The 25,918-nt window shown below is 51.0% G+C and overlaps 9 protein-coding genes across 9 annotated transcripts; 3 read left to right on the plus strand and 6 right to left on the minus strand.

Moving 5' to 3' along the window:
* Positions 1-25: 25 nt before the first annotated feature.
* On the minus strand, positions 26-1,617 carry N7471_000335 (putative ubiquinone biosynthesis monooxgenase (Coq6); the record flags this gene model as incomplete). The annotated part of the gene is made up of 2 exons (XM_057273056.1): positions 26-1,389; positions 1,449-1,617. The coding sequence occupies 2 exons, from the start codon at positions 1,615-1,617 to the stop codon at positions 26-28; spliced, it is 1,533 nt and encodes a 510-aa protein (XP_057141235.1).
* Positions 1,618-1,814: 197 nt separating this feature from the next.
* N7471_000336 (sorting nexin-4) lies at positions 1,815-3,681 on the minus strand. The gene is made up of 2 exons (XM_057273057.1): positions 3,243-3,681; positions 1,815-3,137 (listed from the first exon to the last, which is right to left on the minus strand). Exons 1-2 carry the CDS (start codon positions 3,534-3,536, stop codon positions 1,947-1,949), a joined length of 1,485 nt encoding a protein of 494 aa, XP_057141236.1. The 5' UTR covers positions 3,537-3,681; the 3' UTR covers positions 1,815-1,946.
* A 349-nt stretch (positions 3,682-4,030) lies between these two features.
* kexB (kexin kexB) lies at positions 4,031-6,601 on the minus strand (the record flags this gene model as incomplete). The annotated part of the gene is made up of 2 exons (XM_057273058.1): positions 4,031-4,796; positions 4,851-6,601. 2 exons carry the CDS (start codon positions 6,599-6,601, stop codon positions 4,031-4,033), a joined length of 2,517 nt encoding a protein of 838 aa, XP_057141237.1.
* A 1,604-nt stretch (positions 6,602-8,205) lies between these two features.
* Positions 8,206-12,862, plus strand: N7471_000338 (uncharacterized protein; the record flags this gene model as incomplete). Its single annotated transcript, XM_057273059.1, has 5 exons — positions 8,206-9,529; positions 9,611-10,887; positions 10,941-11,066; positions 11,124-11,326; positions 11,394-12,862. The coding sequence occupies 5 exons, from the start codon at positions 8,206-8,208 to the stop codon at positions 12,529-12,531; spliced, it is 4,068 nt and encodes a 1,355-aa protein (XP_057141238.1). The 3' UTR covers positions 12,532-12,862.
* A 605-nt stretch (positions 12,863-13,467) lies between these two features.
* Positions 13,468-14,618, plus strand: trr1 (thioredoxin-disulfide reductase TRR1; the record flags this gene model as incomplete). Its single annotated transcript, XM_057273060.1, has 3 exons — positions 13,468-13,489; positions 13,574-14,473; positions 14,536-14,618. 3 exons carry the CDS (start codon positions 13,468-13,470, stop codon positions 14,616-14,618), a joined length of 1,005 nt encoding a protein of 334 aa, XP_057141239.1.
* A 535-nt stretch (positions 14,619-15,153) lies between these two features.
* On the minus strand, positions 15,154-18,417 carry aof2 (putative lysine-specific histone demethylase Aof2; the record flags this gene model as incomplete). Its single annotated transcript, XM_057273061.1, has 1 exon — positions 15,154-18,417. One exon carries the CDS (start codon positions 18,415-18,417, stop codon positions 15,154-15,156), a length of 3,264 nt encoding a protein of 1,087 aa, XP_057141240.1.
* A 608-nt stretch (positions 18,418-19,025) lies between these two features.
* N7471_000341 (TVP38/TMEM64 family protein) lies at positions 19,026-20,629 on the minus strand. The gene is made up of 3 exons (XM_057273062.1): positions 19,976-20,629; positions 19,472-19,891; positions 19,026-19,398 (listed from the first exon to the last, which is right to left on the minus strand). Exons 1-3 carry the CDS (start codon positions 20,437-20,439, stop codon positions 19,050-19,052), a joined length of 1,233 nt encoding a protein of 410 aa, XP_057141241.1. The 5' UTR covers positions 20,440-20,629; the 3' UTR covers positions 19,026-19,049.
* An 810-nt stretch (positions 20,630-21,439) lies between these two features.
* N7471_000342 (CCCH zinc finger and SMR domain protein) lies at positions 21,440-23,767 on the plus strand (the record flags this gene model as incomplete). The annotated part of the gene is made up of 3 exons (XM_057273063.1): positions 21,440-22,368; positions 22,429-23,154; positions 23,212-23,767. The coding sequence occupies 3 exons, from the start codon at positions 21,440-21,442 to the stop codon at positions 23,765-23,767; spliced, it is 2,211 nt and encodes a 736-aa protein (XP_057141242.1).
* A 401-nt stretch (positions 23,768-24,168) lies between these two features.
* On the minus strand, positions 24,169-25,358 carry N7471_000343 (HpcH/HpaI aldolase/citrate lyase family protein; the record flags this gene model as incomplete). The annotated part of the gene is made up of 3 exons (XM_057273064.1): positions 25,269-25,358; positions 24,951-25,171; positions 24,169-24,867 (listed from the first exon to the last, which is right to left on the minus strand). The coding sequence occupies exons 1-3, from the start codon at positions 25,306-25,308 to the stop codon at positions 24,169-24,171; spliced, it is 960 nt and encodes a 319-aa protein (XP_057141243.1). The 5' UTR covers positions 25,309-25,358.
* Between the last annotated feature and the right edge of the window lie 560 nt (positions 25,359-25,918).

Genomic DNA, 25,918 nt, shown 5'->3' on the forward strand with positions numbered 1-25,918 from the left:
ACACACCCTCAACAACATCGAAAATTTAATATCCCTCCGCATTCTTCATCAAGAGCGATTTAACAAAAGGCAACCGATCAATGACGCCTAGTCCAAGACTACGCGCCCAAGCAACAGGCCCTTCACCCGGAACATTATACACTTTATGCAGGAGATCGCAAGCACCCCCGATCTTCGCATTGGGCAAGTACCGCTCAGACGAGTATCGCTCGAGAGTAAGCAAGTCACCGATATCCATGCCATGCGAGACAGCGTACTGAATAGTCTTGGATAGCGAAGCAACATCCGCCAGGCCGAGATTAAGGCCCTGTCCAGCGAGCGGGTGAATAACGTGCGCGGCGTCGCCGACGAGCGCAACGCGCGGCGAGACGTACTGCGCCGCGTGACGGAAGCGCAGTGGGAAGGAAGCAACTGTTCCTGTTTGCACGCCTGTTGCTGGGGGAGGGATTTGGGAGGGGAGGGGTGTGTGCTGGGCGCGCCAGGTGAGTTCGTCTTGATGGGATGAGGTGGAATCCGAGGAAGAGGAGGATTGCATGCCCATCATGTAGGTTAGGTCTGTCATGTCGAGACGGAATGCGGCGTTGACCATGGCGAGGAAGGCCGGGGTTGGGAGGGACTTTAGGTGGGCGGCGTTCTCGGGGGTTGTTGACCAGACGAGGGTTGCGTGGTTGTTTGGTAGGGGGAGGAGGGCGATGGGCCCGCCGAGAGCGGGGAGGAAGCGCTGGTATGCTGTGCGCTTTGAGGCCGGGAAGGGCTGGGATGCTGGCTCTGCGAGAGCGAGGGTTGCGACGATGCCGTGGCGGCCGTAGTCCCAGCCATGGGTGGGGATGTCTGCGAAGGAGCGGACGGGACTGTTGATACCGTCTGCGCCGACGAGGAGGCGGGCGGCGATGCGCTTGGGTGTCTCTGTTTCCGCGGCTGGGCCTGTGGGCTTGACAGTGAGGACTGGCCAGGCTGAGAGGTCGGGACCTTCGGGTTTGAGGTCTGAGCCGTTCTCGATGGAGGCTACTGTGGAGTTTGAGAAGAGGGAGAGATTCTCGTCGCCTGAATCGGCGATTCGGCGTAGCAGGGCGCGCACCAGGTTCGCGTTCTCGGTCATTGTTGCTACAGTGCGCATGTCTTCGAATGGGGATGTCTCCATTGACCAATCGAATGATATTCGGGACCCGGTTTGGCCGTCCCAGACCTGCATGTCCTGGTACTCTTGCACGCGATTGACATCGAGGCGATCGTAGGCGCCAATGCTACGCAGGAACGACACGGTCGAGGGCGTCAAGCTGCTGACCCTGTTGGAGAACTGGTTCGGTTCGAGGTCCCAGGCTTTGGCTTTGCGGAGATCTTGGCTCTCAATGAGGGCAACTTTGAGCTTTGAGGTGATAGGCGATGCTCCTGCAGTGACATTGTATCAGTATATGCCCTGCTTATCTGGATTATGTTGCTATACATACGAAGTGCAGCCAATAGTCCTAGGCCCGCGGGGCCGCCTCCAACACAAACCACATCGTAGAGGTCAGGGGAATCCGATTTAGACCCAAACCGCCGCCGACCGGCGGCAATGCCATTCCGGCAGGTTGGGCAAACATACGGCCGAAGGACAGCTCTGGAGATTGGACGCATTGTGTTTGGTGATTGGAGGTTGAATCGGATGATCGAAGATAGACGTGCAGTGCAAACAGTACAAACAATATTAACCGTGCATACAGCTCCGGGGTTATGTCAACACTCTTTTCTTTTTTTTAACGGCTCTTGGTATTTCTACATGGAACATCATTTGATCACTATTGTTACTTATTTGACTCGCCTGAGTGGTTGCATATCTGAATAAATGAAAAGTTATGATGGTATTGCGGGTATGAAACACGGAATAGCTACCGAAAGCAACAGACATGAACTGCTATATCAGACTCGGTCCGAATAATGACTCAATCACGCTCAGACCGAAATAGCTAAATGGAGCCGATAGCAGCCGCGTCAGAGTCGTGTCCGGGCTCAGCTTCGCCCTCCATCTCTGCTACAAACCGCTCCCATGTAGAGAGCACGCCCTGGTAGAACTCAATGTGCGAATCGGCAAAGGAGCCGAGTCCATCTCGGAACTCGACCGCCTTGATACGTTCGAAATCTGCGACTTCGCGGATGACCTCCTCGTCGAACATCTCGGATGTAGTCTTGGCGGACTCGACCTCGCGGGTCAATTCGTCAATACGGAGCTCAAGCTTTCGCACACGCTCGCGGCGGGACTGTTCGTGGTCGACGCCGCGCATGTCTTCCATTTTGGAGCGGATGAAAGATGCTGGGGAGGAGGTGAGCGGGTTTGAGGCGTAGTAAGCAGCTGGGTTGGCAGCCAGAGAGTCACGCTCGGTCACGGCTTTATTGCGGTAATCGACCAAGGCCTCGAAATCGAGCTGTTTCTGTTCGCGTGTCTTCAGCAGGGACTTGAGGGACATGATATACGACCCGGCATCGCGCAGCGAGCCCAAATAGTTCTGGTCGGTGTGGTCCTTCAGCCCGCGCATCCCGCGCGCAGTCTCTTCCACTGAAGCTGCAAAGACCTGTAGTGGCATCTCAACAGCAGGCTCTAACGGTACGAGTTTGCGGAACTGTGTCGCCAGCTCGGCATAGTCCGTCTCCAGATCGGATTCACGCCGCGCAACTCGTGCCACGGTCTTCTCCACATGTGATAGGTCTTCGTCCAGCTTATCGGCCTTCTCTCGCACCTCGATAAACCGCCGGTCCGGTTTGTGCACTTTAGAGAAGGCGTTGACAAAGGAATCAGTAAAGTTATCAAAGATACCAGTAGCCGCACCATCCGACCCGGTATTTGTTGACACTCGTGTTGAGTGCAGGCGCATATGCGCATTCCAGTCCGGTGATTCCAAGAAGATAGTGAGAAGAGGCGCCCGCCGAAGCACAGGGTGAAGCGTCAAACGTTTCAAAAATCTATGGAGCGACCAAGCTCGTCGCGTTGTAAACTCCGGCCCGAACCGGTCTCCCCGCACGTACTCCATCTTGTGCTTGTCCGGGAGCGGCGGCACCGCGCATGCTGGGTATTCGCGATAGAGCGTCTTGTATAGGAAGTAGAAGTCGGTGTAACGCCGCCGAACAGTAAATTCGGGCTTCTGGAATGATTTGAAGTCGGTCTAAATATGTCAGTCATGGTCCATTTGAGAGATACAGATATCGAGAGGTCTAGGCAGCAGTTGCACCTCCACTTCTCGACAGTATATGCAAAGACGAAAGCATACATGTGTGGTAACCAGGTACGAGATATATGCATCTTTTGTCCCGTCATTTTCTTTGAGTGGCGAGTCAACTTGGCACTCAAGAACGCCATCGCCGATGCCCGCCAGGTCGACGGCGTCAGCTAGCGGGCCGGCCTGGGGCTCTTCTTGGGCGGAGCTCATTCTCCGCTTGCCATTGGAGTCGTGGTGAGTTTCACTGGGTTCTGCAGCATCTGTGCTTGCAGTTGTCGGCCGTGAGACATCGCTGTCTGGGTCGTGCTTCCAAGAAACACTGTCAAAGTCGTCATGTTCATCCATCGTGGGGGGTTGTCGGTCGGCCGTGGTCAGCCGGCTGATAGTTGTTGGAACCCCAGTAATGTCGAGAAATTAATATTTGCAGGAAATGTTTGATCTAGGAGTGATAGGGACTGAAAAGGTCAAAGAGGTGGAATGGAGGGGGAAGTTTGGAGGTTGGAGCTGAGTTCAATGATCGCCGTTCCCCAAGGCGGAGTTCCCGAAGCGGAACGTCATCATCGCTTTATTATTAGGATCAGCATTACAATCTCTGGTAAATATTTGATTGTCTTTATTATTCTAGTGATTCCTTGAGAATTGCTTCACATCTGGTATAATTATCTTTGTAGTATGCACATCATGCTTTTAGATTCCTGTCAAATGGGAGATATACAGACAGGCCCTAGTATCCCCACCCCGTCTATTCCTAGTGAACGATGCTCTCCAATTTCAATAACCAAGTCAATATAGCATATCGACAACACCGAACAAGATGCAAAATGACTATCGACAATAGATTAAGGTTTTTCCTGATGGGGGTCACCATGTGAGGTTCCATCTTCACCATCCTTTTCCTGGGTATTGGCCAACCCATCACGATACGGTTCATCATCATCATCACTGAACATTTCCTCGTCACTCTCTCCAGCAAATGCATTATACAGTTCACCGCCACGACGCTGTGTTCGACCAGATGCTCCAGTCATCGGTTGCATCTCATCCTCATCCTCAATCATTTCAAACTCGTAGTCGTCGTGAGCAGTGGTGCGACGACGCTTGATTCTCTGCAGCTGGAAGTAGACACCCAATCCAATGAAGAAGGTAATGATCATGACCAATGATGCATAAATCCAAACTTGAGTACGCTTCGAAGCACCAAAAGTAGGAAGCCAAGAGGATATATAGCCTGCTCCGGCGGAGGAAGGGGAGGGGGTTTCAGCTTCACCAATGGTAGTGTTGGTGGGCTTCTTCTCATCTTCAACTGGCGTGGGATTTGTGGCCGTTGGCTTTGGCTTCGCGTTCACAGGCCGATCATGATGGTCATCTGGGTTGGCAGGGGCTCCGGTCTTTGTTGGGGCCGACGTAATGCTAGTCGTGGCTACAGGAGCATCCTCGTAAGGATGGTCGTCGTCATGCTCATCGGGCAAGGGGTGAAGCTTTTGTTTAGCTCCGTCGGCGGCCTCACCCCACAGATTGAGTCGCCAATCAATGAATGTGCCGGAGAATTCATTGACTTCGGAGTCTTTCACGATGATAGACCACTCGCCAATAGGAGATTCACCCCTAAGAATAAATTAGCAAATTCGTATATCATGGAATTGCAAGGGCAACACATACCAATGAGCAACAGACATGAAAGTCCAATCCTCATACCCAACCGGCATGTCATCCTTTCTGCGGGCAACACTCAGGTAGCTGACGATTCCAGTAGGGCTGCGCAGCTCAACGCTGATATCACCGCGGCGGGTGTGGTTGACATTCATAGTCACAGTGACATGTTCCAATTTGGCGACGTTGGCCTCCTTCAATTGATCAGCAGTTACTGTATAACGACTGAGCAGACCCCGATCACCCTGGGGAATGTCTTGATGCACTCGCAGCCATGGCGAGTGGAACCACGCTTGAGGCTTCACGAGATCCCAAGTCTTAGCAAGCTGGACCATGGTATATGTATCGACCTTTCCGAAACCCCAGTCATGGCTGAACTTGCGGCCAGAGGGCAGGGTCTGCCAGCTACCGTCGTTCTCGCTCACGGGGACCGCCGTCTCCACCATCAAGTATTGTAAATCACGCCAGGTCAGCTCCGGGCGTGCGCTGAGCGCGAGAGCCACGCTGCCTGCGGCCAGCGGACCTGCCGCAGAGGTGCCACCATGTGCAGCGAAGCACTTGTTAGCACCCACGTCGGTAGTGTGAATATAATCACCGGAGCCGCTACTGTATGCGACCACAAGTTGGGCCGAGCATGACTCGGAGTAAGTCGGGTGATTCCCTTCCCGGTCAATGGCACCGACTGTAATACTGTAGATACTGTTGGTATACCCATCGAAGTTGCAGTTATCCCCAGAGGCCGCACCGTTACCGGCGGCAAAGACATAGACAGAGCCTCTACCCGCTCTACCCTTTTGGATACCGTTGGCCATGGCTCGCTTGATCAAGATTCCAGGCGCATCCATAGTAGCACCATCGTCGATGGGGCCCCATGAACATGAATAAATGTCATTCATTTGGTAGGCGTAGTTGATAGCTGCCGCTTCATCGACATCGTCGATAGGCTTGGACAAGATGCGGATGCCGGCTATCTTGCTATCGTACGCAACACCAACTCCACAAACATCGTTCTTTGCCGCCGCGATCTCGCCGCAGCATCGAGTACCATGCTTATCGTCAAGCAGAAGAGGGCGGGGTTCCGGGAGTCCCTCGTTGAAATCCCAGGAGCCCTCTGGGAGGTAGTTGGGCTTGAGATCGTTGCTATCCATGTCCAGCCCATCGTCGACAACTGCAGTGGCGACGCCCTTGCCGGTTATCCCCTCCAACCACAATCCTGTCACATTGAGGTCGTGCCCGGGCTGCAATGTGTTGACAAGGTGCCATTGTTCTCTGAAGATCGGGTCAGTGATCCCTAGAGATGACATGGCATTCTTTTGGAAAGCAACGGCCTGCGCATTTTCCCTCTTGTCCAGCGTCTTGTAGGGTACGGAGACCGGCGGAAGTCGTTTCTGCAATCGTTGTCTTGCTGGAGCAATCTTATGCGACCACAGGATCTTGTCTAGGGGATCATCACTTGTCCCGCGCGAATCGAGTCCACCGTCGGAGCGCCGCCGGAGCTTTCGCCTGGTCTTTAAATCATTCAACAAGGTGTCAAACTGAGCCGTCTGTTCCCGCGGTAACGAGAAAGTGTGGTGGCCATCCAGTTGGCCAATCTGGCCCTCGTGGCGTGCGCCTAGGACCTGTGCGATGTGGGAGGGAGAGGTGGTATCGTCAAGGTGGAGGGCGAAGAAGTCGCGGGTTTCTTGAGAGCGAGGGTGTAGGTTTGCGGACACCGCACCAGCAAGGCCTAGGGTGGCGGTGATGCCACTGACAATGCGCATGACGAGAAATCAATTTCAATTGTTTTCGGTCGAGGAAAGGGGTCAAGGGAGGGTTATGAGGTTCGAGGTATCTAGCAGGCGGTTGCCATCGACAGTTCCGGACTGTTGAATAGCAGCTCGATGAGTTGTGGTGAGGTGTGTAGGTGAACAAAAAGAAAATAAGCTCCAATAAGACGCTACTTCCAAGGTTTCAATAATACATGTAGTTGTTAAGAGGAGGTTGTAACAATGCAAGTTACAAGGTTCCAGGCAAAATAGGAGGATCGTCAGAGGCCACACGGGGTCCTATTGAGTCTCCTAAGAGGGCTATTGAGCTCGACTTAGTTTATTTGGACACTAGAAGCCTCTTTCTTTATTAATTATCAAAGAAGTTTTGGAGCGTTCTAAGGCCACGGTTTCTACTTTGTACTCTGTACTCCATACTCCGTACTATATTAACGTACTTGCCTAGGTGTCTAGCCCAGGTGGCTCTAATTTAGCTTACGTAGGTACGGTCTTGGCCCAGCATACGTAGTGACATTTGCTAACGGTTGGCACAAAAGACAAGGAGAATCATTATTGAAATTTGTGACTGGACTGCTTAGTATCTGTTACGGGGAGTAGTTCATCATTATCAACTGCAGGAATCGAATAGTTCAAGTCCTTGCATATGAAGACCTCTAAGTTTTCCCTTTTCACTTTAAATCTCTTGCCACTTTATGCTGGGTAGAATTGAGCACGCCTTGTTACATAATAGCCCGACCCTGTACTGAAATTTACTCGAGTGTACTTAAAAGCGGCACCCGAAAGAGGATAGCCAAACAACAGAACATCAAGCTACTTGTGTATATCCATGTTACTTACGTGCAATAATCATGTTTATAGGTAATTGTGAAACATTCATAGATCCCCAGTATTCAGGTTCTATATATGTCCGTACTACGGAGTACGTAGGTATGTAGAGGTGATTCTAACAATAGCTCATTCCAATACCCGTACCATGTCTAAGAATTATGCTTAATTCTATATATTATTTCTATACTTCTATATTTCGCTTTTTGATATTTGATATTTATCCTAACGTCTTATAATGCATAAGTATTGCTTTTCCAGGGATCAAAGCCCTTGATTAAGCCTTCGTATGACAATGGCCCCGCGCGAAGGCTGGGGATAACCAGCCACCGGGATATCGGATGTATAGACCTTGCCTTCTTTTTTTTGCCTTGGACTTGATTGAAATCTTTCTCTTCTTTTCATCTCGTCTTCTACCATTCCATTGACACCCCTATCCTAGTGTTTACCTGTTCGCCTTTTATACAGGCCAACTTCCCTGTCACCGCCGCGTGGACCTATACCCCCGCCCAACTTGGCTTGTTGCCTGTCAATCAGCTCCGGCCATGGTGTAGCGACCCTGCGTTAGGCATCAGATCCAGTCGCATTGAACCTGTTTCATCTATTTCGAGAAAAATCAAGTACGGCATTTTCCCCTAAATCTGCTCGAGTTGCCTTTGGGACCGATATTAACGATATTGGTTCCAGTTGGGTTCGCAATTGCACATACTTGGCGCCTATCCTCGCATTTTTTTCGATTATTTCCTTGAGTTTGGGCGCAAATACACAACATTATGGCTGCTACGGCAATTCGTGGATCGCCCGATATGGCAAACGGCAGCTCCAACCCCCAAATTTCGAACGGAGCGCAAAGAGCTCCAGGAAGGCGCAATCGCAAAAAGGCTCCTTCCACGGAAAGCCATGAACACGAGGTGGAATATGATGACGCGCAGCCAGCTCATACTAGCGGAAAAGATGCCCATCCGTCAGGGCAGGTAGACAGGTCTTTCTCGGCCAGAGCCCGAAATCAGCCCGAGGGAAACCTGAACTATACAACCCGCAAGCCAATTCCTCCATCAACCTCAGAATTATCAGCGGAATCAACCACACCGCGAGGTCTTCCCACAGAGCCCTATTCCCCAGAACCTAGTGCAGATATGCCTGAGATTCATGTCCAGTCACCACCGCCTGCACCGGGTGTGTCTTCGCCCCCGACTCGGTCCAACACCACACGCTCCGTCTCCGCCAGTGACTCGCGGCGAGATTGGGCATCGGAGCGATCGCCCCTTCAAAAGTTGGAAGTAACTTTGACTGGAATTAGCAAGGAAGAGAAGCGGGCACGAGTACAACAGGCGGAAATCAAAGCCCGAGAGCGACTTGCACGCAAGAAAGCTGAACAAGAGAAAGCCGAATTGGTGGCAGCAGTGGCTCACGAAGCATCAGCACAACGTGCGCAGCCAGAAAGCCAACCACCACCCAGCGCAGCCAGAAGGAATGAGCGGAGAGATATTCCAATTGGGGATGGCAGGCGAAATGGAAATACGGCAGCACCACCACAAGAGCGACAAGCAGAAAGCACAGCTGTCCGTCGAAACAGGACCGTTTCAACAAATCCTCAATATCCATCTATCCGCCAACCCGAGGACCCTCAATATACACGTGCAGAAGCCGTCATCCCATCATCAGCTAAGATAGGCAATGTGCCTAGACGATCAGTCACAGTGAGCGGACCTGCCGCGAAACCCGCACCTGCCAACAATATCGGCCACAGTCGCTCGATGTCTCAAGCAGGTCCTCGACCTGTGCAGGCTGCTGGTGCCCTAAGAGCGGAGACAACAGACGAACTTTTAACAGCACCCCGTGCGCCTCAGGATAGTGTCGAATCGCAGACCAAGCCCAAGAAACAGTCTGTCTCTTTCAATGTTCCACCGCCTACGCCCCCTCCGATCTTTGAGTGGAGGAACGCACAGCCTGCTCGGCTTGCGGCCCCTGATTTCGACTTCCAGAATTTTGATATGGAGCGCAGCAAAGCGTGGTGGGAAGGTGGTGGTAACAAAGATCGCAGAAAGAGCAGGGCCCTTCCTAAAAACTACAAGTCTCCTGCTCAGAAGTTGACAGGTAAGATCCTCCGCTATCCTGGTTTTCAAGCTATATTTCTTGTTATATAATTACCGAAATGCATTTACTAACGCCCACTAGGAATGACTGACCACAAGAACTTCCAACCCAACCTCTTCTTGCGATGTGGACCTTTACTGCGATACACAGGTATCAAACGAGTTAAGGTTGATGGAGCCAGCGGCCCCATTGACAAAGATATATGGCGAGGGTCTATCATGATAGTGACTAAAGATTCTCGCTCCTCCTACGACACTCCACCTACACTGAGACTATTCTCTCAACCGATGGATCTTCTTCCTCCTCCACCCGTGGAGATCAGCCATGAAGATGGAATGCAACTGGCTCCCGAATATGTCGACCCAACAGCCGGGCTCATGAAAGTTGGCCGTGATGGGCGGCCCCTTTACGTGAAGCCAGTTGAACATGTCGAGGAGCAAGTCGACCTATCGTTTGTCGAGAACGACGATGGTATCTACGAGCTCTCACCTAGCATGATCGACTATACCAGCGAAGGCGTCAAACAGCCTATGCCTTCCAACCGAATGCATGCCGTCGACGGTGAGACAGCGAGTTTGCACCGAGACATCCCAGGAGCCCGCCTGTACGCGGATGCCGCAAGAGATGTAACATTCTGGCGATTCAACCTAGAGGTTGAACTCAGCACAACGCAACAGCGAATCGCCTATCGGATCAACCAGGGACCCGCCTTGGGATTCTGGGTCCCTCCGGCTGGAGAATCCATGAACATAATGTTCCACAGTGGTAACGGGTTCAGCCCCTCTGCGGACTCTGATAAAGTCTGTGGGCCCGACCCGCTTTGGCGAGATATTCTTAATGAGCATCAGACTCGTCCGTTCCATGTGATGATCGGTGGAGGCGATCAAATCTTCAACGACTCGGGTATCACAGAGTCGGCGTTCTTCCAAGAATGGATTAAGATTAAAAACGCTGCCGAGAGATATGGGGCGTCATTCACACCCGAATTCCGGGCTGAGTTGGAGCAGTTCTACCTCGAGCGCTATGCTGCATGGTTCTCCCAGGGCCTCTTCTCGCTGGCGAACTCTCAGATTCCCATGGTCAACATGTGGAACGATCATGAAATCTTTGAAGGCTTTGGTTCTTACCATGATGATTTCATGCAAACCGCTGTTATCTCTGGAATTGGAAAAATTGCTTTCAAGTATTACCTGCTGTTCCAGCACCACAGTGTCCCCGATGAAACCGAGACAGATGAACCCAGCTGGCTTCTTGGTGCTCATCCTGGTCCATATATTGAGCAGAAGAGCCGAAACCTGTTCATGTCTCTTGGCCAAGGGGTTTCATTCTTGGGTCTTGACTGCCGCACTGAACGACGGGTATGATTACTCCAATTTTCCGACTTGTGGACTATGCTGACATGTTCTTGCAGAGCAATGAGGTTCTCAGCGAGGAGACCTGTGATTTATTGTGGGACCGCTGCCACAAGGAGATCATGAAGGGAGAAACAAAGCATTTGATCGTTCTTTCAAGTGTCCCTGTTGCTTACCCCCGAGTGGTATGTGATCTGATTGCTTCCGTCTTTGATCAAACCTAAAACTAACGTTGACTCCAGGCAATGCTCCGTAATTTCATGAACAGCCGCAAGTCCCTCGGCAAGGCTGGAGTACTTGGTGGGTTTGTAAATCGATCTGGCGGAAACGTGGAGGTCTTTGATGACCACTGGGCCGGCAAGCACCTCAAGTCGGAGCGTACATGGTTGGTTGAGGATCTTCAGGATCTGGCCGCAGAGAAGTCGGTCCGGATCACAATACTCAGGTAAGACCAGGCAATTTGCTCAACGGCAACCCAGATTCCAAACGATGAAACTAACTTAATCTTTCAGTGGTGATGTCCATCTCGCTGCAATTGGGCAGTTCTATTCGAACCCCAAATTGGGTATTGCCAAAGATCAGGATTATCGATACATGCCGAATGTCATCTCGTCTGCTATTGCAGACATTCCGGAGACCGATCTCATTGCGGACATGCTCAACAAGCGGAATACAGTCCACCATATGGACTCCAACACAGACGAGGATGTCGTCCCCATCTTTGTTCAAGATGTGAATGGCAAGGCCCGAAACAACAGACGATTACTACCTCGGCGAAACTGGTGTTCGATCCGTGGGTATAAGCCTGGCTCCACTCCACTTGATACACCCGAGTCGGAGATAATAGAGACCCCACCACCTCGGCCAAATAAGCTGCAGCGAACATTGTCGCTGGGTCGTGGAGACAAGGGGTCTACCGAGAAGCCTGGTATTCTCAGGCGCCTTTCCACCCGTGGACCACCTCCTACAAGGACCATGAGTTTCAATCGAGGCGACGAGGCTGCTTTCAATCGACGTGCAAGTGTTGATGGGCCCGCTCAGCCCCACGAGAACGGGGACAGCTATTTCCCAGGGGCCGGGGCACCTCCACGACCCGGTAACTTCCACCGGCGACCAACGAATCTCAGCCAAAAAGCGGCAAAGAAAGCCGCTGAGCAGGGCGATGACGGCGCAGGCGCCTACATCAACCTCGAAGGCGGGCTCGCCATCACGTTGAACCTAGAGATCAGCCCACAAGACCCATCGGGTGTCACCACACCCTACAAACTGCTCGTTCCGGCACTGCACTACAATGGAACCGAGTATGACCCGCCCCCAGCGCAGATTGTCAAGGGCTGGAGAAAGTTCCTACCCCGCCGCAAAAAGAACGACGGGGAAGCAGATGCACACCCTGAAGCAGAAGAAGATTACAGCGATGACGACGAACAAGACGATTACGAGGACCACGACCTTATCAATAATACCCGCGCAAACGCCGCCACTAGTCAACAACATCAACCACAGTACGAGGGATATCCTGGGAGTGAAGAGGAGGATGGAGATTCGGAGGACGAGGCCCCTCAACGTCTACCAAAGCATATGATGGCTGAACACTCCTCCAGTCCTGAGGAGCATAGCCGTCCACGGAAGAAGTGGTTCGGCGTAATCTAATGTACTATATTGACATCATTGTGTCATTGAAGTTGGCTGTGATATTTGCTTTTTGCGATTTGATGATTTGTATGGATTTTTATGACTTGAGTATGATAGTGTTTTGTGTTTGATATATGATTCCCCTAAATCCAGCGAGGTTCAAACTGACATGTGAAGTTCATCCTATCAAGATCTCTCAAGTAAATCCGAAGTATACAAACAAGAATAGTCGGCCCCCTATGCGGCTTCGTGATGTCTTTTTGGTAGTCTTTTTAGATGTCTTTTTGGTATATAGTTTCTTCCTCATTGGTGTTGTAGCTAGAGTATAGGCGGCAAAAAACGGCTTAAAATGTGCAACACGACTGTTCTATGTATAACTTTTGATATGTATAACTTCCGAAGTATACAAAATCGGGCCGGAAGAGGCGCCTCGGGGTGATCTGATGAGATTACATCAGCGGTCTCGACCTTTCACGTGACATGTGCTTAGAAAGCCCCGGAGCCTCGATGCTCAACCTGATTCAGCCCATTTGAATTGCCTTGAAATTGCTTGAAATCGCCATAAATTGCCTAGTTTAAACAAATTATCTCTAATCTCGTGTGGTCTGGAAACCCCCGAAAGACAAAGAATCCAATCGCATCCTGTCTGAGGGTCCAGTCTCTCTGATCTCATTGCCGGTTTATCAATCAACTTCATCACCTAATAATCCCGGTCTCCACTGCCCCTCCGAAAAAAGATATTATATCTTCCCCCTCTCCCTATTCTCTTCCCCTCCACTTCCCAGAAATACCTTCAAGCTGTTTTCCTCCGCCTTTCGTCGTTTTCCCTCCCTTCGATCCATTGGATTGACTGCCGCCGCGGCCACTACCGTTCACCAACAATCTCCTCCTCCGGCCTCGGTCTTCTCTAAATCGTTTCCGACGCCGTTGCGCGCCAATTCACACACCGCCAGAATGGTGCACTCTAAAGTAGTCGGTAAGTGATTTGTGTGATGGGATTGAAGATTCGGATCACCCAATTTCCTCCGATATCAGAGTTCTAACCGCTTTCCCCCCACAGTTATCGGCTCCGGCCCTGGTGCCCACACTGCCGCTATCTATCTCTCGCGCGCAGAGCTCCAGCCAGTCCTCTATGAGGGCATGCTCGCCAACGGCACCGCCGCCGGTGGTCAGCTCACAACCACCACTGATGTCGAGAACTTCCCCGGATTCCCCAACGGCATCGGCGGCGCCGAGCTGATGGACAACATGCGCGCACAGTCCGAGCGCTTCGGTACGGAAATCATCACCGAGACCATCTCCAAGCTTGACCTCTCCTCCCGGCCCTTCAAGATGTGGACCGAGTGGAACGACGACGAGGGCAGCGAGCCCGTCCGCACCGCCGACGCCGTCATCATTGCCACAGGCGCCAACGCCCGCCGTCTGAACCTCCCCGGCGAGGAGACCTTCTGGCAAAACGGAATCAGTGCCTGTGCCGTCTGCGACGGCGCCGTTCCCATCTTCCGTAACAAGCCCCTCTACGTCATTGGCGGTGGTGACTCCGCCGCCGAGGAGGCCATGTTCCTCGCCAAGTACGGCAGCAGTGTGACTGTTCTCGTTCGCAAGGATAAGCTCCGTGCCTCTAATATCATGGCTGACCGTCTCCTTGCCCACCCCAAGTGCAAGGTCCGCTTCAACACCGTCGCCACTGAGGTTATCGGTGAGACCAAGCCTAACGGCCTCATGACCCACCTCCGTATCAAGGACGTTGTCTCTAACAAGGAAGAGGTCGTTGATGCCAACGGTCTCTTCTACGCTGTTGGTCACGACCCCGCCAACGCTCTCGTTAAGGGCCAGGTTGAGCTCGATGACGAAGGTTACATCGTCACCAAGCCCGGCACCAGCTTCACTAACATCGAGGGCGTCTTCGCCTGCGGTGATGTTCAGGATAAACGGTACCGCCAGGCTATCACCAGTGCCGGTATGTTCATACTCCAGTATTTCCATTATAGTAACTGCATTTTGCTAACAATATTCTATCAGGATCTGGTTGTGTCGCCGCCCTCGAGGCCGAGAAATTCCTCTCCGAGACCGAGACTCACGAGGAGGCAAAGCCTGTGCTCTAAATACATATACACCTCTTCTCCCACTTTCCTCTCCTATTTCTCGTTATCATGATGCATGAAAACATGATTTTTGGCCCGTGTATCGAAGATTCTTCTTGCTTCTAGACTTATATCTGTTTTATGCGATATCTCATTTCTAAATTCCCCGGGCATATTTCGATGGGATTTCTTACATCTTTTTTTCCTTTTTCTTGTTCCTGTTCCTTTTACCCATGTCTCATGGAAGGGGAAATCAAGTGGTCTTTGTGGATTTATATCAGCTGGTCTGCTTGGGATGCCTCTACCCATAGAGATAGAAATAGAAGAAAAAGAGAGGCTCCCATATCATTTTCCATATCTTTACAAGGTTCCTTGGAAGGTTCTTATACTTGTCTACATAAGCAAGACCATTTGCATTAAAACTGTCATTCATTGATATCAATAAGGCTGAAACGATACTCATCACAACAAATCTCTCAATAGAGACGAAATTACCTTCTTTCCCTTATTGTCATCCACGCAGATAATCTATCCACCGTAAAACGCCGATAAATGCTCATTTCTCAGACTTCACAGCAGGCACAGCAGTCGTAAACGCAGTAGCAAGCACAGGCACCGACGACGCATTTTCAGCAAGATACTCCGGCATAACCCAATCCTCAAACGGATTCTCCGCACACCACCGATCCTTAACGATAAAAGTCTTCCTTTCCCACTCAGCAACGTCAACCTTCCACTTATCCCAAGCCTCAGCATTAGCACGACGATTAGCCTCCGTCTGCTCGAGGTACGGCTTTTTATCAGCTGGCTTTGCAGAACGCCACATCTGGCCCAGCGCGGCGCGGATCTCATCGCGCGGGGCCTTTGCGTTGGGGTTGTTGGATGCTGCGCGGCGGGCTTCGTCGCATTGGTCGCGGCAGCGCGCCCAGTAGTCTTTTTGGTAGAAGAGGAAGGGGTTTAGGCCTGATTTTGCGGGGCGTGGGGGTGCGGACCCTAGCTCGGCGTAGATTGTTGTCCATAGGGCTTGGTCGTAAGCGTCGCGGCGGGATTTATCGGTTGAGGTTGGTTTGCGGGAGGTCGAGGTTGAGGGCGGCTTGGATTGGGTGATTGTTGGGCTTTCCGTGGAAGAGAGGGATGAGCTGCCTCTTGTTCTTGTTTTCTTGGTGGTTGCACCGTTTGGCGTGGAGGATTTGCTTCGAGTTACTTTTGATTTCTCCGGAACGAGGGGGTGAGACATTATGATGGGTCCGGATATCGGCTCGATTATTTCGGATGCTGCGCGAAGGCCTGACAGGTATGCTCCGTGGACGGTTGCTGGGTGGGTGCCGCAGGTGGCTTCGCCGGCGAAGTGGAGATTGCCGATTGACCGGGCCATCAGGTCATAGTCGTCTGGAAAGGCTTCTGCGGCCACGTAGGAGTAGCTGCCGTATGTGAATGGGTCCTGGCCCCAGCGGGTGATGATAGTCTCCAGAGGATCGGGAACCGTAGTGTGTTTGAAGACGTTTCGAAGTTGGCCAGTGACCTCCGTAATTATTTCTTCGTCTGATGTAGATTCTGCTTGGTGGGCTGCATCACCAGCCATGAGGGCAATCAGGCATGGGAGTCCGGTAGTCTTCATGACATTCCAGAACAGATAGAATCGACCGCGGTTTGCCGCATAGTCTTCTTGGACCATAGAAGCAGGGTTATTCGGCTCACGGAGTAGGCCAAACATATCCCGCTTGGTGTCCCAGAACGGCTGTTCGAACACCAACACGACCTTGTTCATTATTCCAAATCCCAGTCTGTCAATTGCGCCACGCTTCCAGTCCGGAAGAGGAGGCTCGAACTTGATCTTCTGCTGCTTCAGGACTCCTAGGGAACCGGTGAAGACGACATGATCTGCCAGGAACTTTTCTCCATCCTCGCACTGGACAACTGCCTTCTGTTTCTTGTTGGACCCAGTTGTGTCGTAAGAGATATCGGTGACAATCTTGCCGGTGCGGACATCGAGCTTTTCAGGCAGCATGTACAGCCCATAAGGTAATTGCTGGTAGCCACCAATGACCTGGGAATGTTCACCCTCGAACTCGTTTCCGATGTCCTGGTCCCATCCCGATAGGCTGAGTCTGTTCACGTTGGTTGCATTCGCGTACTCGAGGTTGGCGAAATGCCAATTCATCAACCGCATATCCTTCGTTGTCACTGGAAGCATGTTTTGATATTGTATGACACCCTCGTCCATCACTGCACCGAGAGTCTGCGCCTGAGATGCCCTGGCAATCTCGTCCAGTTCAATAGTGTCGTTAACGGTGTATCCTGGGTTAAGCTTCCATCCAGTTGTCTGGCAGGTCAAGGCTGCCGGGTCATCTTCCGAATTTCCCGCTAGATCACTCGCCACATCGACGGATGGCTCATTTTCCGCAGTCTTGTGCTTTATTCCTCGTCGAACTCGCTTTGTGGGAACCAATAAATCTATTGTCCCAGCTGCCCGCGCCTCTTCGTACTGTCGCACAGTGAGTCCGTCATCCACCGCCGATTCGCGGCCAGCATCGATCATCTCGCGGTTTCCCTGGGCGGTTGGCACAATCTTTGCTTTGTGACGGTAGAATCCGGTTCGATCGAGCAAATCATTGTAGAGCTTTTCTGCCATCGCGTCCTGAACCTCATTCACGGGCGATCCATCAATATCGTAAATCGTTGAAACGTCCCGTATCTTGTGATAGTGAAGTGCCAGCTGGCCACGAACTATCTGGTCCAGCGGGTTGCCATGATCGAAGCCGACAATGATCTGAGCACCCATTTCCGCCTTTGGAACAAGCCCATCAGGCAGGCTTTCCGACTTGAGACTGTGCAACGGATGTGAATAAATGCGTCCACCGACTCTTCGACGTCCCTCGAGGACAATGACTCGGGGAAAGGCATTTGAGTCACGATACTGGCGGAAAAGGCTCTCCAATTGACGTGCACACCCTAGACCTGCCATTCCAGCACCGATGACAACAATTGTAGGTCCTTCCTTTCGTCTTCCGCGTTTGGGTTTCACCGAGGCCAATGGAGCCTCCACGCAGCCGTGATTTATGTAGCCATTTCGCGCGAGCCAGTCGTAAGCAAAGGATGCCAGATTCATCCATCGGTAATCTTTGGCACATCCGAGTGCTTCTTCCCTGGTGACAGCCACCATGGGATTTCTCCCCCAGAGTAGCAGTATTCCGTTTCGTATGTTGAGGTAGATTGTGACGTGAACGTGGCAAAGATGATCTTGCAAAAATTCTTGTTCTTGTCGGTGGAGAGCATACGGGTTCAGCCGTGATGCATACGCCGCTCTAACGCACTGCTCGCCGTAAACAGAGGGGTGAATTTTAGATGGGATGGACGATCGAGGTCGACATTTAGACAAATCAACTTTCCCGCTGTCCAGTACACTCGGTCCAAAAACAACTGACCGCGTATAAAGAGACTGTAGCGGATTGGGAGGGGGCGATGTAGATGCCTTTAGCTCAAAGGAAGATGTCAAGTCGGTTGAGGTTGTCGACTCATTCGGGGTACTGCTGCTGCCATCGGCATACAGCCTCTCCATTGAGCCAACAATGTGGGATCCATCAGATAGGAAGGTTTGCGACTTGTGGTAGTTGTGTTCTAGATTTCCCAAAGCAATTGAAGCTGAAGCTGCTTCGTAAGCCTTGTGCGTGATGCGCAGTCGCTTCGCAGGAGGTTCAGATAGAATGTTTTCTTGGCCCTGCACCGTGATCTCGGGGGTTGGGACATATTGATTCCTGTATGAGTCTTCACTCGGGGGCATTCCAGCCGTCTGGAACCTCATGGACGCTGCGCCATACATGTTGATACACGGGTATCTGCAGGCAGTGTCGAGGACCACAGAAAGAGAAAATTCCACGTCAACAAAGACGTGGGTTGTGAACTCGAAGATATGATGTCGACAGTCCTTTCTATCCCGAGAATGTGCGGATATCAATTCAGGCGTTCACCCATGATATGGTCATAGGATATCGATCTGCGGCAAGCCGAAGGAACACTAGGCTGAATGAATGGATCAACTAGGACTTATGTTAGATGAGATGGAACATGGCAAAATCCCAAAAAAGACACCAAAAAAGACCTCCCAGGGAGTATGAGAGAATAGATCTTTTTTGAAGACCGAAGCATATCAGGACATACATCAAGTTTCACCCCCACAAAAACCCTCCCAAATAATTGAGAATAAGGCCCGTCAAATAGAGCAAGAATATTTGGTTTGAAACGAATTAAACGAATTGTAATTGGATTGGGAAACTTGATGAAGGGACAGTGATGACCTGGGTAGAGTAGAAAAACCCTGGCTTGATTCCTCGGAGCGGGGCGTATTTCTCAGTCCGGCAGGTTGCGGCACCGAAGTTCGTCAACGTTCAAGGGCTGTCTCTCTTTATATTTCTGCACTTTACGATCATTCAGGATCTACTTTATTTATTTAGGCTAGTTTTGAACATGAGTGTGCAGACCATATGCCTCATCCTCCCCTGCGAACCCATCCGAGTCATTATCGGTGAACTCATCATGATATGATGTCCTGTTCGAGTTTTTCCAAGGACGCGGTTGGTCACTGTCACTGTCGTCACCCAAAACAAGGTCAACATTGTCATCATCCAGATCAGTGAATCCAATTCGCTCTTCTTCGTCTCTTGCAAGCGTAGTAGAGGCTTTGTTCACATCAGGATCTTCCGAAAACCCACGGTGAGGGCGGCGCGCTGCATGATCAGCTTGGAGAGAACCTCGGATATCTGCACGCTCTTGGGCTTCGAGCTCTTTTGCGCGGGCCAAAGTTCTAAAAAAGAGAAAAAATAAGGATCAGCATGAGTGCACAAGATATTGACAACAGGTGAATTTGGGGCTCGAACCTTTGGTATATATACCACCCGGTAAAGATTCCAACACCGACTGTAAGGATAATACTGCAGATATTCACGGCTTTGGATCCCGCACTCATTTCCTCGCCCTTCTCGGAGAGCAGACGAATCCGACTACCAATGAACGCAGGAACCAACAATTTGGGAGAGATGATGGCCGTTGCGAGTCCGTACATCAACGGCTGCACCGTTGGAAATGTGGACACAGCTCCGTTGCAGATTGAGTAGGGCAGCGGGCATAAACGGATCATACAAAGAAGCTTGAGGCCATCATACTTCAATGTCAGGGCCAATGCAGCGAACCTCTTGTCATGTTCCATAAGGCGTTTGACGAATCCAGACAGAATTGTCCGCGAAACATAAAACGAGACAGTCGACCCAAGAATTGTTGCGGAAGCGTAGATCAGCCATCTATAGAAGAAATGTCGAGTTAGCCTTTTGTTTTCGTTGTTTTTGCAAGTAAAACATTTCAAGTAACATGAATTGGTCTCTTACCCTTTCCATACACCAAATATAAAACCAGCCACAGTCCCAAATGTGGACCAACCCACAAGAGGTGGGAATGAGACAAAAAAGACACACAGCCACAGGATGAAGGCGGCTAGCCAGGATGTTTCCCACTTCTCAGCGACCGGGCCAAGCCAGATGAACAACTTCCCAGTTAACACCATAAACGCGATACCGGATGCGCCCAAGAATAAGGCAGCGAAAAAAGTCCCAATTTTCTTCCATAGAGTCATCCCCTCCCAGATCTTATTCATACGGACATATAACTCCGTGCCGCGCTGGATTATCTGTTCGCGATAGCTTGTACCCTGCCCGCTCGACCTGCCGGAGCTTCGCCTGCCGGCGCGACTCCAGGGCGGGTGAGCATCACTGCCAGGAGAAGAAGGTATGGGATCCGGAGAAGAGGGTGAGAGAGACAACGCCCTGGCGGTGGACTGGTAGTCCGCAGGCATTGTGAAATGTGTATAGTCTCGGGGTATCAATATTTGGTAGGAGGATGATCGAATCCGCGGAGAAATGAACCGCTCTAAAACAATGACCGGCAGGAAGTGCAATACCAGGGCCAATAGGTACTCAGAGTATCCAAAGAAGTTTTAAGGGCGTGTCAAGGCCCTGATAGTTGGACCGAACATGGAGAAGAAGCCAAGCACTTTTAGGCTGAAAATCAGTTTGACCCTGAAAGTCCAGATTGCAAGTCAGCGGATCCGCCGGACTCAAGCTCGGGAGCTGTTGACCGATCTACATGTTCCCCAGAGTTATTTAACTTCTTTTATGATGTTTATACTATAAGGTACCCATGTAACTATTATTATGTTATATATATATTTGTATCTATTTATTCCCATGTTGGGGATTGCCGATGCTATAAAAGTGCCGCTAACCCACAGGTCATGAATCTTCCTGTTACCTAGGTATTTTTTATTCATTTATTTCTGGTAGATAGTATTATACATAGTTCTCTTTCAAATGTATCTATCTTGTTATTATATTATTATGTTATTATACAAATAATAAATTCCACCTATATAGGTACATATGTACCGAGTGTCCCATGAAGCTCAGCCGATAAGCTGTTGTGCCCCAGTGTTGATCCTCCTTCTCCGCCTCCCCCTCTTTGTCATTTCACCCTTTATTCAACTTTCATTCACACACGTCGATCGGCGGCGATGCCATGTAATTATCTGCTTGTCATTTATCACTTTTGCAACTTTCATCGCCTTGCGCTATAACCTTGAAACCAACCCTGGAACCCCTATCGTTCTTCACTTTCCCGATCACCTGGACATAGAGAGAAAGCATGATGTGCCTCTGATTCCCGACTCTGGTCCTACTTTTGTCGAGCATTTCCTGCCTCCCAGCCTCGGACACCTCATCCAGGACCCAACCCCTTCATCGCTAGGGTCTTTTACCGATCCCTTTCCTCTGCGCGTATTACCCATATCAACATACAACATGGTTTCCGACGAGCTTCTTGAAAAATGTCTCCAGATCCTGCAGGATCAGGCACTGGATGAAGAAGAGCAGGCGGAGAAAGTGGAGGACTTCTTGCGCGCAAACACGTCCTTGGCGGGTACACCTTTGGAGAATGCGGTATTGGACATCCTTTGGCGCCATCGCAACCGAAACCTGCCAGACGCATCGCCTCCAGTCCGTCATACCGTGATTCGCCGCTCATCACCTGCGCCATGGCAGATGGCCCGATCATCCACACCGCTCTCCCCTCATTCGACCTTAGGAACAAGCCCCGGGAGTACCTCGTGGATGCAAAGCTCCCGTGGGCCATTCTCGCGGCCTCCGCTATCTTCTACTGTCTCTCCATTTACCTCTCCACGCCCATCGCCCCGGCTTGCCCTTGCGCAGCCTATTCCTCATTCCCCAAATCTAAATGCCTACGAGTTCTCGGACCAAAGTCAGATCTCTGACTTCTATGGAGACCTTGGGGGCGATAACAATGTTGACTGGCTAGTTGCAGATGATGCCAATAGTACAACATCATCCGCGGGCGGTCTTAGCACCCCGGGGGCACTCAGCGCCACTGCGGTTGAATTTGTTCCAGACATGAGCCCACATGATATCCTGCGCACTGTCCTGGGTGACAAACGATCAAACGATGAAATAGAAGCTGCACTGGAGGCGAACAGTTATGATCTCGGTGCCACCATTGCTTCGCTCTCGCAGGATATAGAATCCGAGGCGATTTCAAAACAACAGGATGACGGTCGTGTTTTGGTTGGCAAGTCTATGACAATGGAGCAAGTACGCCCGGTCACACCATTGGGTAGCAGTCGCAGCCCTGTGGTCTGTAAGTACTGGCTGTCCACTGGACAATGCCTTCGAGCAGACTGTCGTTTCAGTCATGACCTAAACACACATGTATGCAAGTGAGTGTTTTTGAATATCCTGGATAAACCAATCGTTCTTGCGCTAACAAATGTGAATAGGTATTGGGTTATGGGGAATTGTCTAGCCGGTGATGGATGTCCCTTCTCGCACGACCCTTCGGCGCTTATTGGCAATCTCAGTGTTACGGATGGTAGTCGACCAGCTTCGCCCTCCCCGTTCCAGGTAGACAGCGGTTCCGATGCATTCCCACCCCTGCAAGCGGCAGATAACGGTGATCAGTGGGCAAACCAGTACACAGGCCGGTACCCTGCCCATCTTTCTGCTTATCAAGCGAGCAAGTATGCGCCTCCTGGCCTCCTTCCTGGAATGGGCAAAAGAAACGGAAGCGCAACTCATCTCGGACGCCCCAGCTCCCGTCCATCAAGCCGCCATCAGAATCGAGAGTTGAATCCTGCTGCACCGTCTGTAGACGATCCGGATGCCTTTCCAACTCTTGCCGCGGTCAATGCGAAGAATGCCGGGAAGAAGCATCATGGGAAACGGGGCGGTCATAATAACCGCGAAACCAGCTTGAGCAAAGAAAGCATACCCTCATCTCTGGCGGATGTGGTTCGAATGACCCCATCTCCTGTCCCCGGGAAAACCAAATCTGGTTCCAGAAACAAAGACACGAAGAGTCGCGAGAACAGTGCCGCAGCTCAGTCAATTCTACCCCCGCAAAATATTCCCTGGCTGGAGACAGGATCGCGGGCCAATCAACAATATATCAAATACCGGACAGAGGCTATTCGACACGGCACTGTGCGAAACAAGTTCCTCCAGAGGTAAGCTTCCAGCGAGTAATATTATTTTCCACCCCTTCTAACGGTCATATCTCCCAGCGCTGCCCAAGCATGGAACCGCAATGATGCGCGAGCTGCCAAAGCATTGTCGTTGCGCGGCCAGGCCGAGAACGACGCGATGCGCAGGTGCCATCGGGAGGCTGCACGCCAGCTTTATGAAGAACGTAATCAACATCTCTCTCACAAGGGATTGGATGAATCTTCAGAAGAACTCTACGTTGACCTTCACGGTCTCCACCCAGAAGAGGCTATCGAATATCTCGAGAAGATACTGCTCAAGCATGCTCGAGAAGGTCTCCGGGTGGTGTATGCCATCACAGGCACTGGGCACCACTCGAAGAACGGCAAAGATAAAATCGGCAAGGCCGTTAAAGCATGGCTAAACGAGTGGCGGTACTTGTTCCGGGAATTCAGTGTACCTGGTGAACGAGGCGGTTATGTTGGAGGGATTCTCGGCATCGATCCAACCAGTTATGACAAGTCAGTAGCCAAGGAGCTGGCTAGTGAATTGATGGAGGCCAACGCTGGCGGAGAGCCTCCCATTCTGACTATGGGCAAAATCCATTTACTCAAGCGCGAAGAAATAGAGACTTAAGATCAATGACCTGGCGTGTCATTCAACTCAATTTGCGTCAAAGCGGCATGATACCCCGGTACCAAATTTATCTATTGAGTCCTTTGATAACTCAACTTGTTTTCAACCTTTTCGCCCGAATCTGTGACTCAACCACAGCACGCAGCAAATCCATCAGACGTACGTATCAAGTTCTTTAAGCAAACTTCAGGATATATTCTTCTCGGCTATATGCTTCTATATACTTAGGTGGTCTCGTCATGACTCTTAGAACTAGCAAAGAGACCGAATACAGTCCGTAGTAGAAAACCCCCCTTCTCAAGGAAATGATGCACGCATACAACATACTAGAATGTACAAGGAACATGTACAGGGATATCATGCGTATATAGATAACACACAATGCTACACACATGAACCACCTATTCTGGTTCCTGATGCTGCCACTCCCCCCTCAAAGCATCAACATCAACCCCACAAGCCTCAGCCTTTTTAACAATAGCCCTAGCCTTATGGGCAACAGGAACATCAATCATCTTCCCATCAAGTGTCCAAGCACCCCTCCCCGCCCTCGCAGCCTTCTCATCCGCAATAACAACCCGCATAGCCCACTCGGTCTCCTGCGCATCCGGTCCAAATATCTGATCCGCAACCTTCACCTGCGACGGATGAATACACTGTTTCCCATTGAACCCCAACCGGCGCCCATCCCGACACTCCTCCTGCAGCACATCCGGCGGCGACCCATCCCCCTTCTCAGACTTGTACGCCGTACAAACAAGGTCAATCGTCGATGGTAGATCCGCCGCCCGTGCAGCGGTTGCTATCGCAGACCGCGCGAACAGGAACTCTCTCAGCGAGGGCGTCCGCGTAATACTCAGGTCTAGTGCGAAGTCTTCGGCTGCGAACACCAGACCTTGGAGCAAGGGCGAAGCGGCGCAGATCTGAGATAGGTTTGTGAGGGATTTGGCGGACTCGACTAGAGCCAGGAGTGAGATTGGGGTTCTTTCTGTTGGGGGTTGCTGGGATAGAGTGTGGGTTATGACGTCTGTGACGAAGGTTAGGTCGGAGGCGGAGTTGACTTTGGGGATTACGATTGTTGTTAGGTTTGGTGATTGGAGCTGGGACAGTTAGCAAGTTGAACGTTGTAGGGAGGGCGATGTATTTATGTATGTGTGTGGAGGTGTGGCCGGAGTCCACTCACGACTTCGGTCAAATCACCCAGTGCCAGTCCGCTGTCTACGGAGTTGATTCGAACGGCGCGTTCCCGGATTCCTGGGGGCGCGGCTTGGTCGATTGCTCTCCGCACTAGCGAGCGCGCCTCTGCTTTCATGTGCGGTGTCACGCTGTCTTCAAGATCATAGGTGACGCAGTCGGCGGTCAGTGAGCGCGACTTGTCTAGGAAGCGTTGGGAGGAGCCGGGGACTGTTTGGCGTTGTTGGTTAGCTTTGGGGTTTTTGGAGCTCGGGAAGTGAAATGCGGGGAAGATGCGATGCGGCTTTGGAAGGGAGCTCGAGCTTACCGTAGAGGAGGGAACGACGGAGAGTATTGCGGGCTGCCATTGTTTATGTGGTGATTTGTGTACATGCAAATGGTATAGAGTTGTGTACTGTGTCTCTTGGGGTGGAGGTCTTTTATGGAGTTGACTTGTTCGGGAAGAAGCCGACTCGGCTATCCGTAAAGCCGCTTTGGAGTATGTCCCACATAGAAGGTTGGCAGAGTTAATTTCTTTTCTGTTTCTTTTTCACTAGTGAAATTTATGAGATTGTCTAGAATTAACTATTCTTACTATGCTTACAAGCAATTCGTTTAAATCGGAGAACTTCGCATGGGGACCATTTTGTCATTCTCGGTAGCGAAGCTTGAACTAGATATATTTTCGCAAACAAATGCATTTACTACATATGTACTTATTCCAAAGATCAACTTATTGTCCGATCTCAACAAAAGGAAGCTCGACGAAGCATACATCTTTTACTGCATTTGATTATACTCTTTCCTCAAACACAAGTGATGACAGTTTCCCAAGGCTTGGTGGCTGAATGGGGGAATGTATATTCCTTCTGATCGACTATGGGTCGTTGAACCGAGGTATTCCTTGGAAATAGGTCCATGCGGCAATAAAAAAACGCTTCAGTCATTCATCTCTGTTTATGTGAGCCGATGTAGTTG

This window comes from Penicillium samsonianum, assembly GCF_028829775.1.
Source record: "Penicillium samsonianum strain IBT 33392 chromosome Unknown utg000001l_segment0_segment0, whole genome shotgun sequence".
Classification (NCBI taxonomy): domain Eukaryota; kingdom Fungi; phylum Ascomycota; class Eurotiomycetes; order Eurotiales; family Aspergillaceae; genus Penicillium; species Penicillium samsonianum.

Bases quoted from the DNA above. Each gene is read 5' to 3' on its own strand.
- N7471_000336 (XM_057273057.1), bottom strand. From the start codon at position 3,536: ATGGATGAACATGACGACTTTGACAGTGTTTCTTGGAAGCACGACCCA. The intron at 3,138-3,242 runs GTATGCTTTCGT...TGACATATTTAG, and splicing joins CGTACCTGGTTACCACACAT to ACCGACTTCAAATCATTCCA.
- N7471_000341 (XM_057273062.1), bottom strand. From the start codon at position 20,439: ATGCCTGCGGACTACCAGTCCACCGCCAGGGCGTTGTCTCTCTCACCC. The intron at 19,892-19,975 runs GTAAGAGACCAA...TTTCTTCTATAG, and splicing joins ATATTTGGTGTATGGAAAGG to ATGGCTGATCTACGCTTCCG. The intron at 19,399-19,471 runs GTTCGAGCCCCA...TCTCTTTTTTAG, and splicing joins GGGTGGTATATATACCAAAG to AACTTTGGCCCGCGCAAAAG.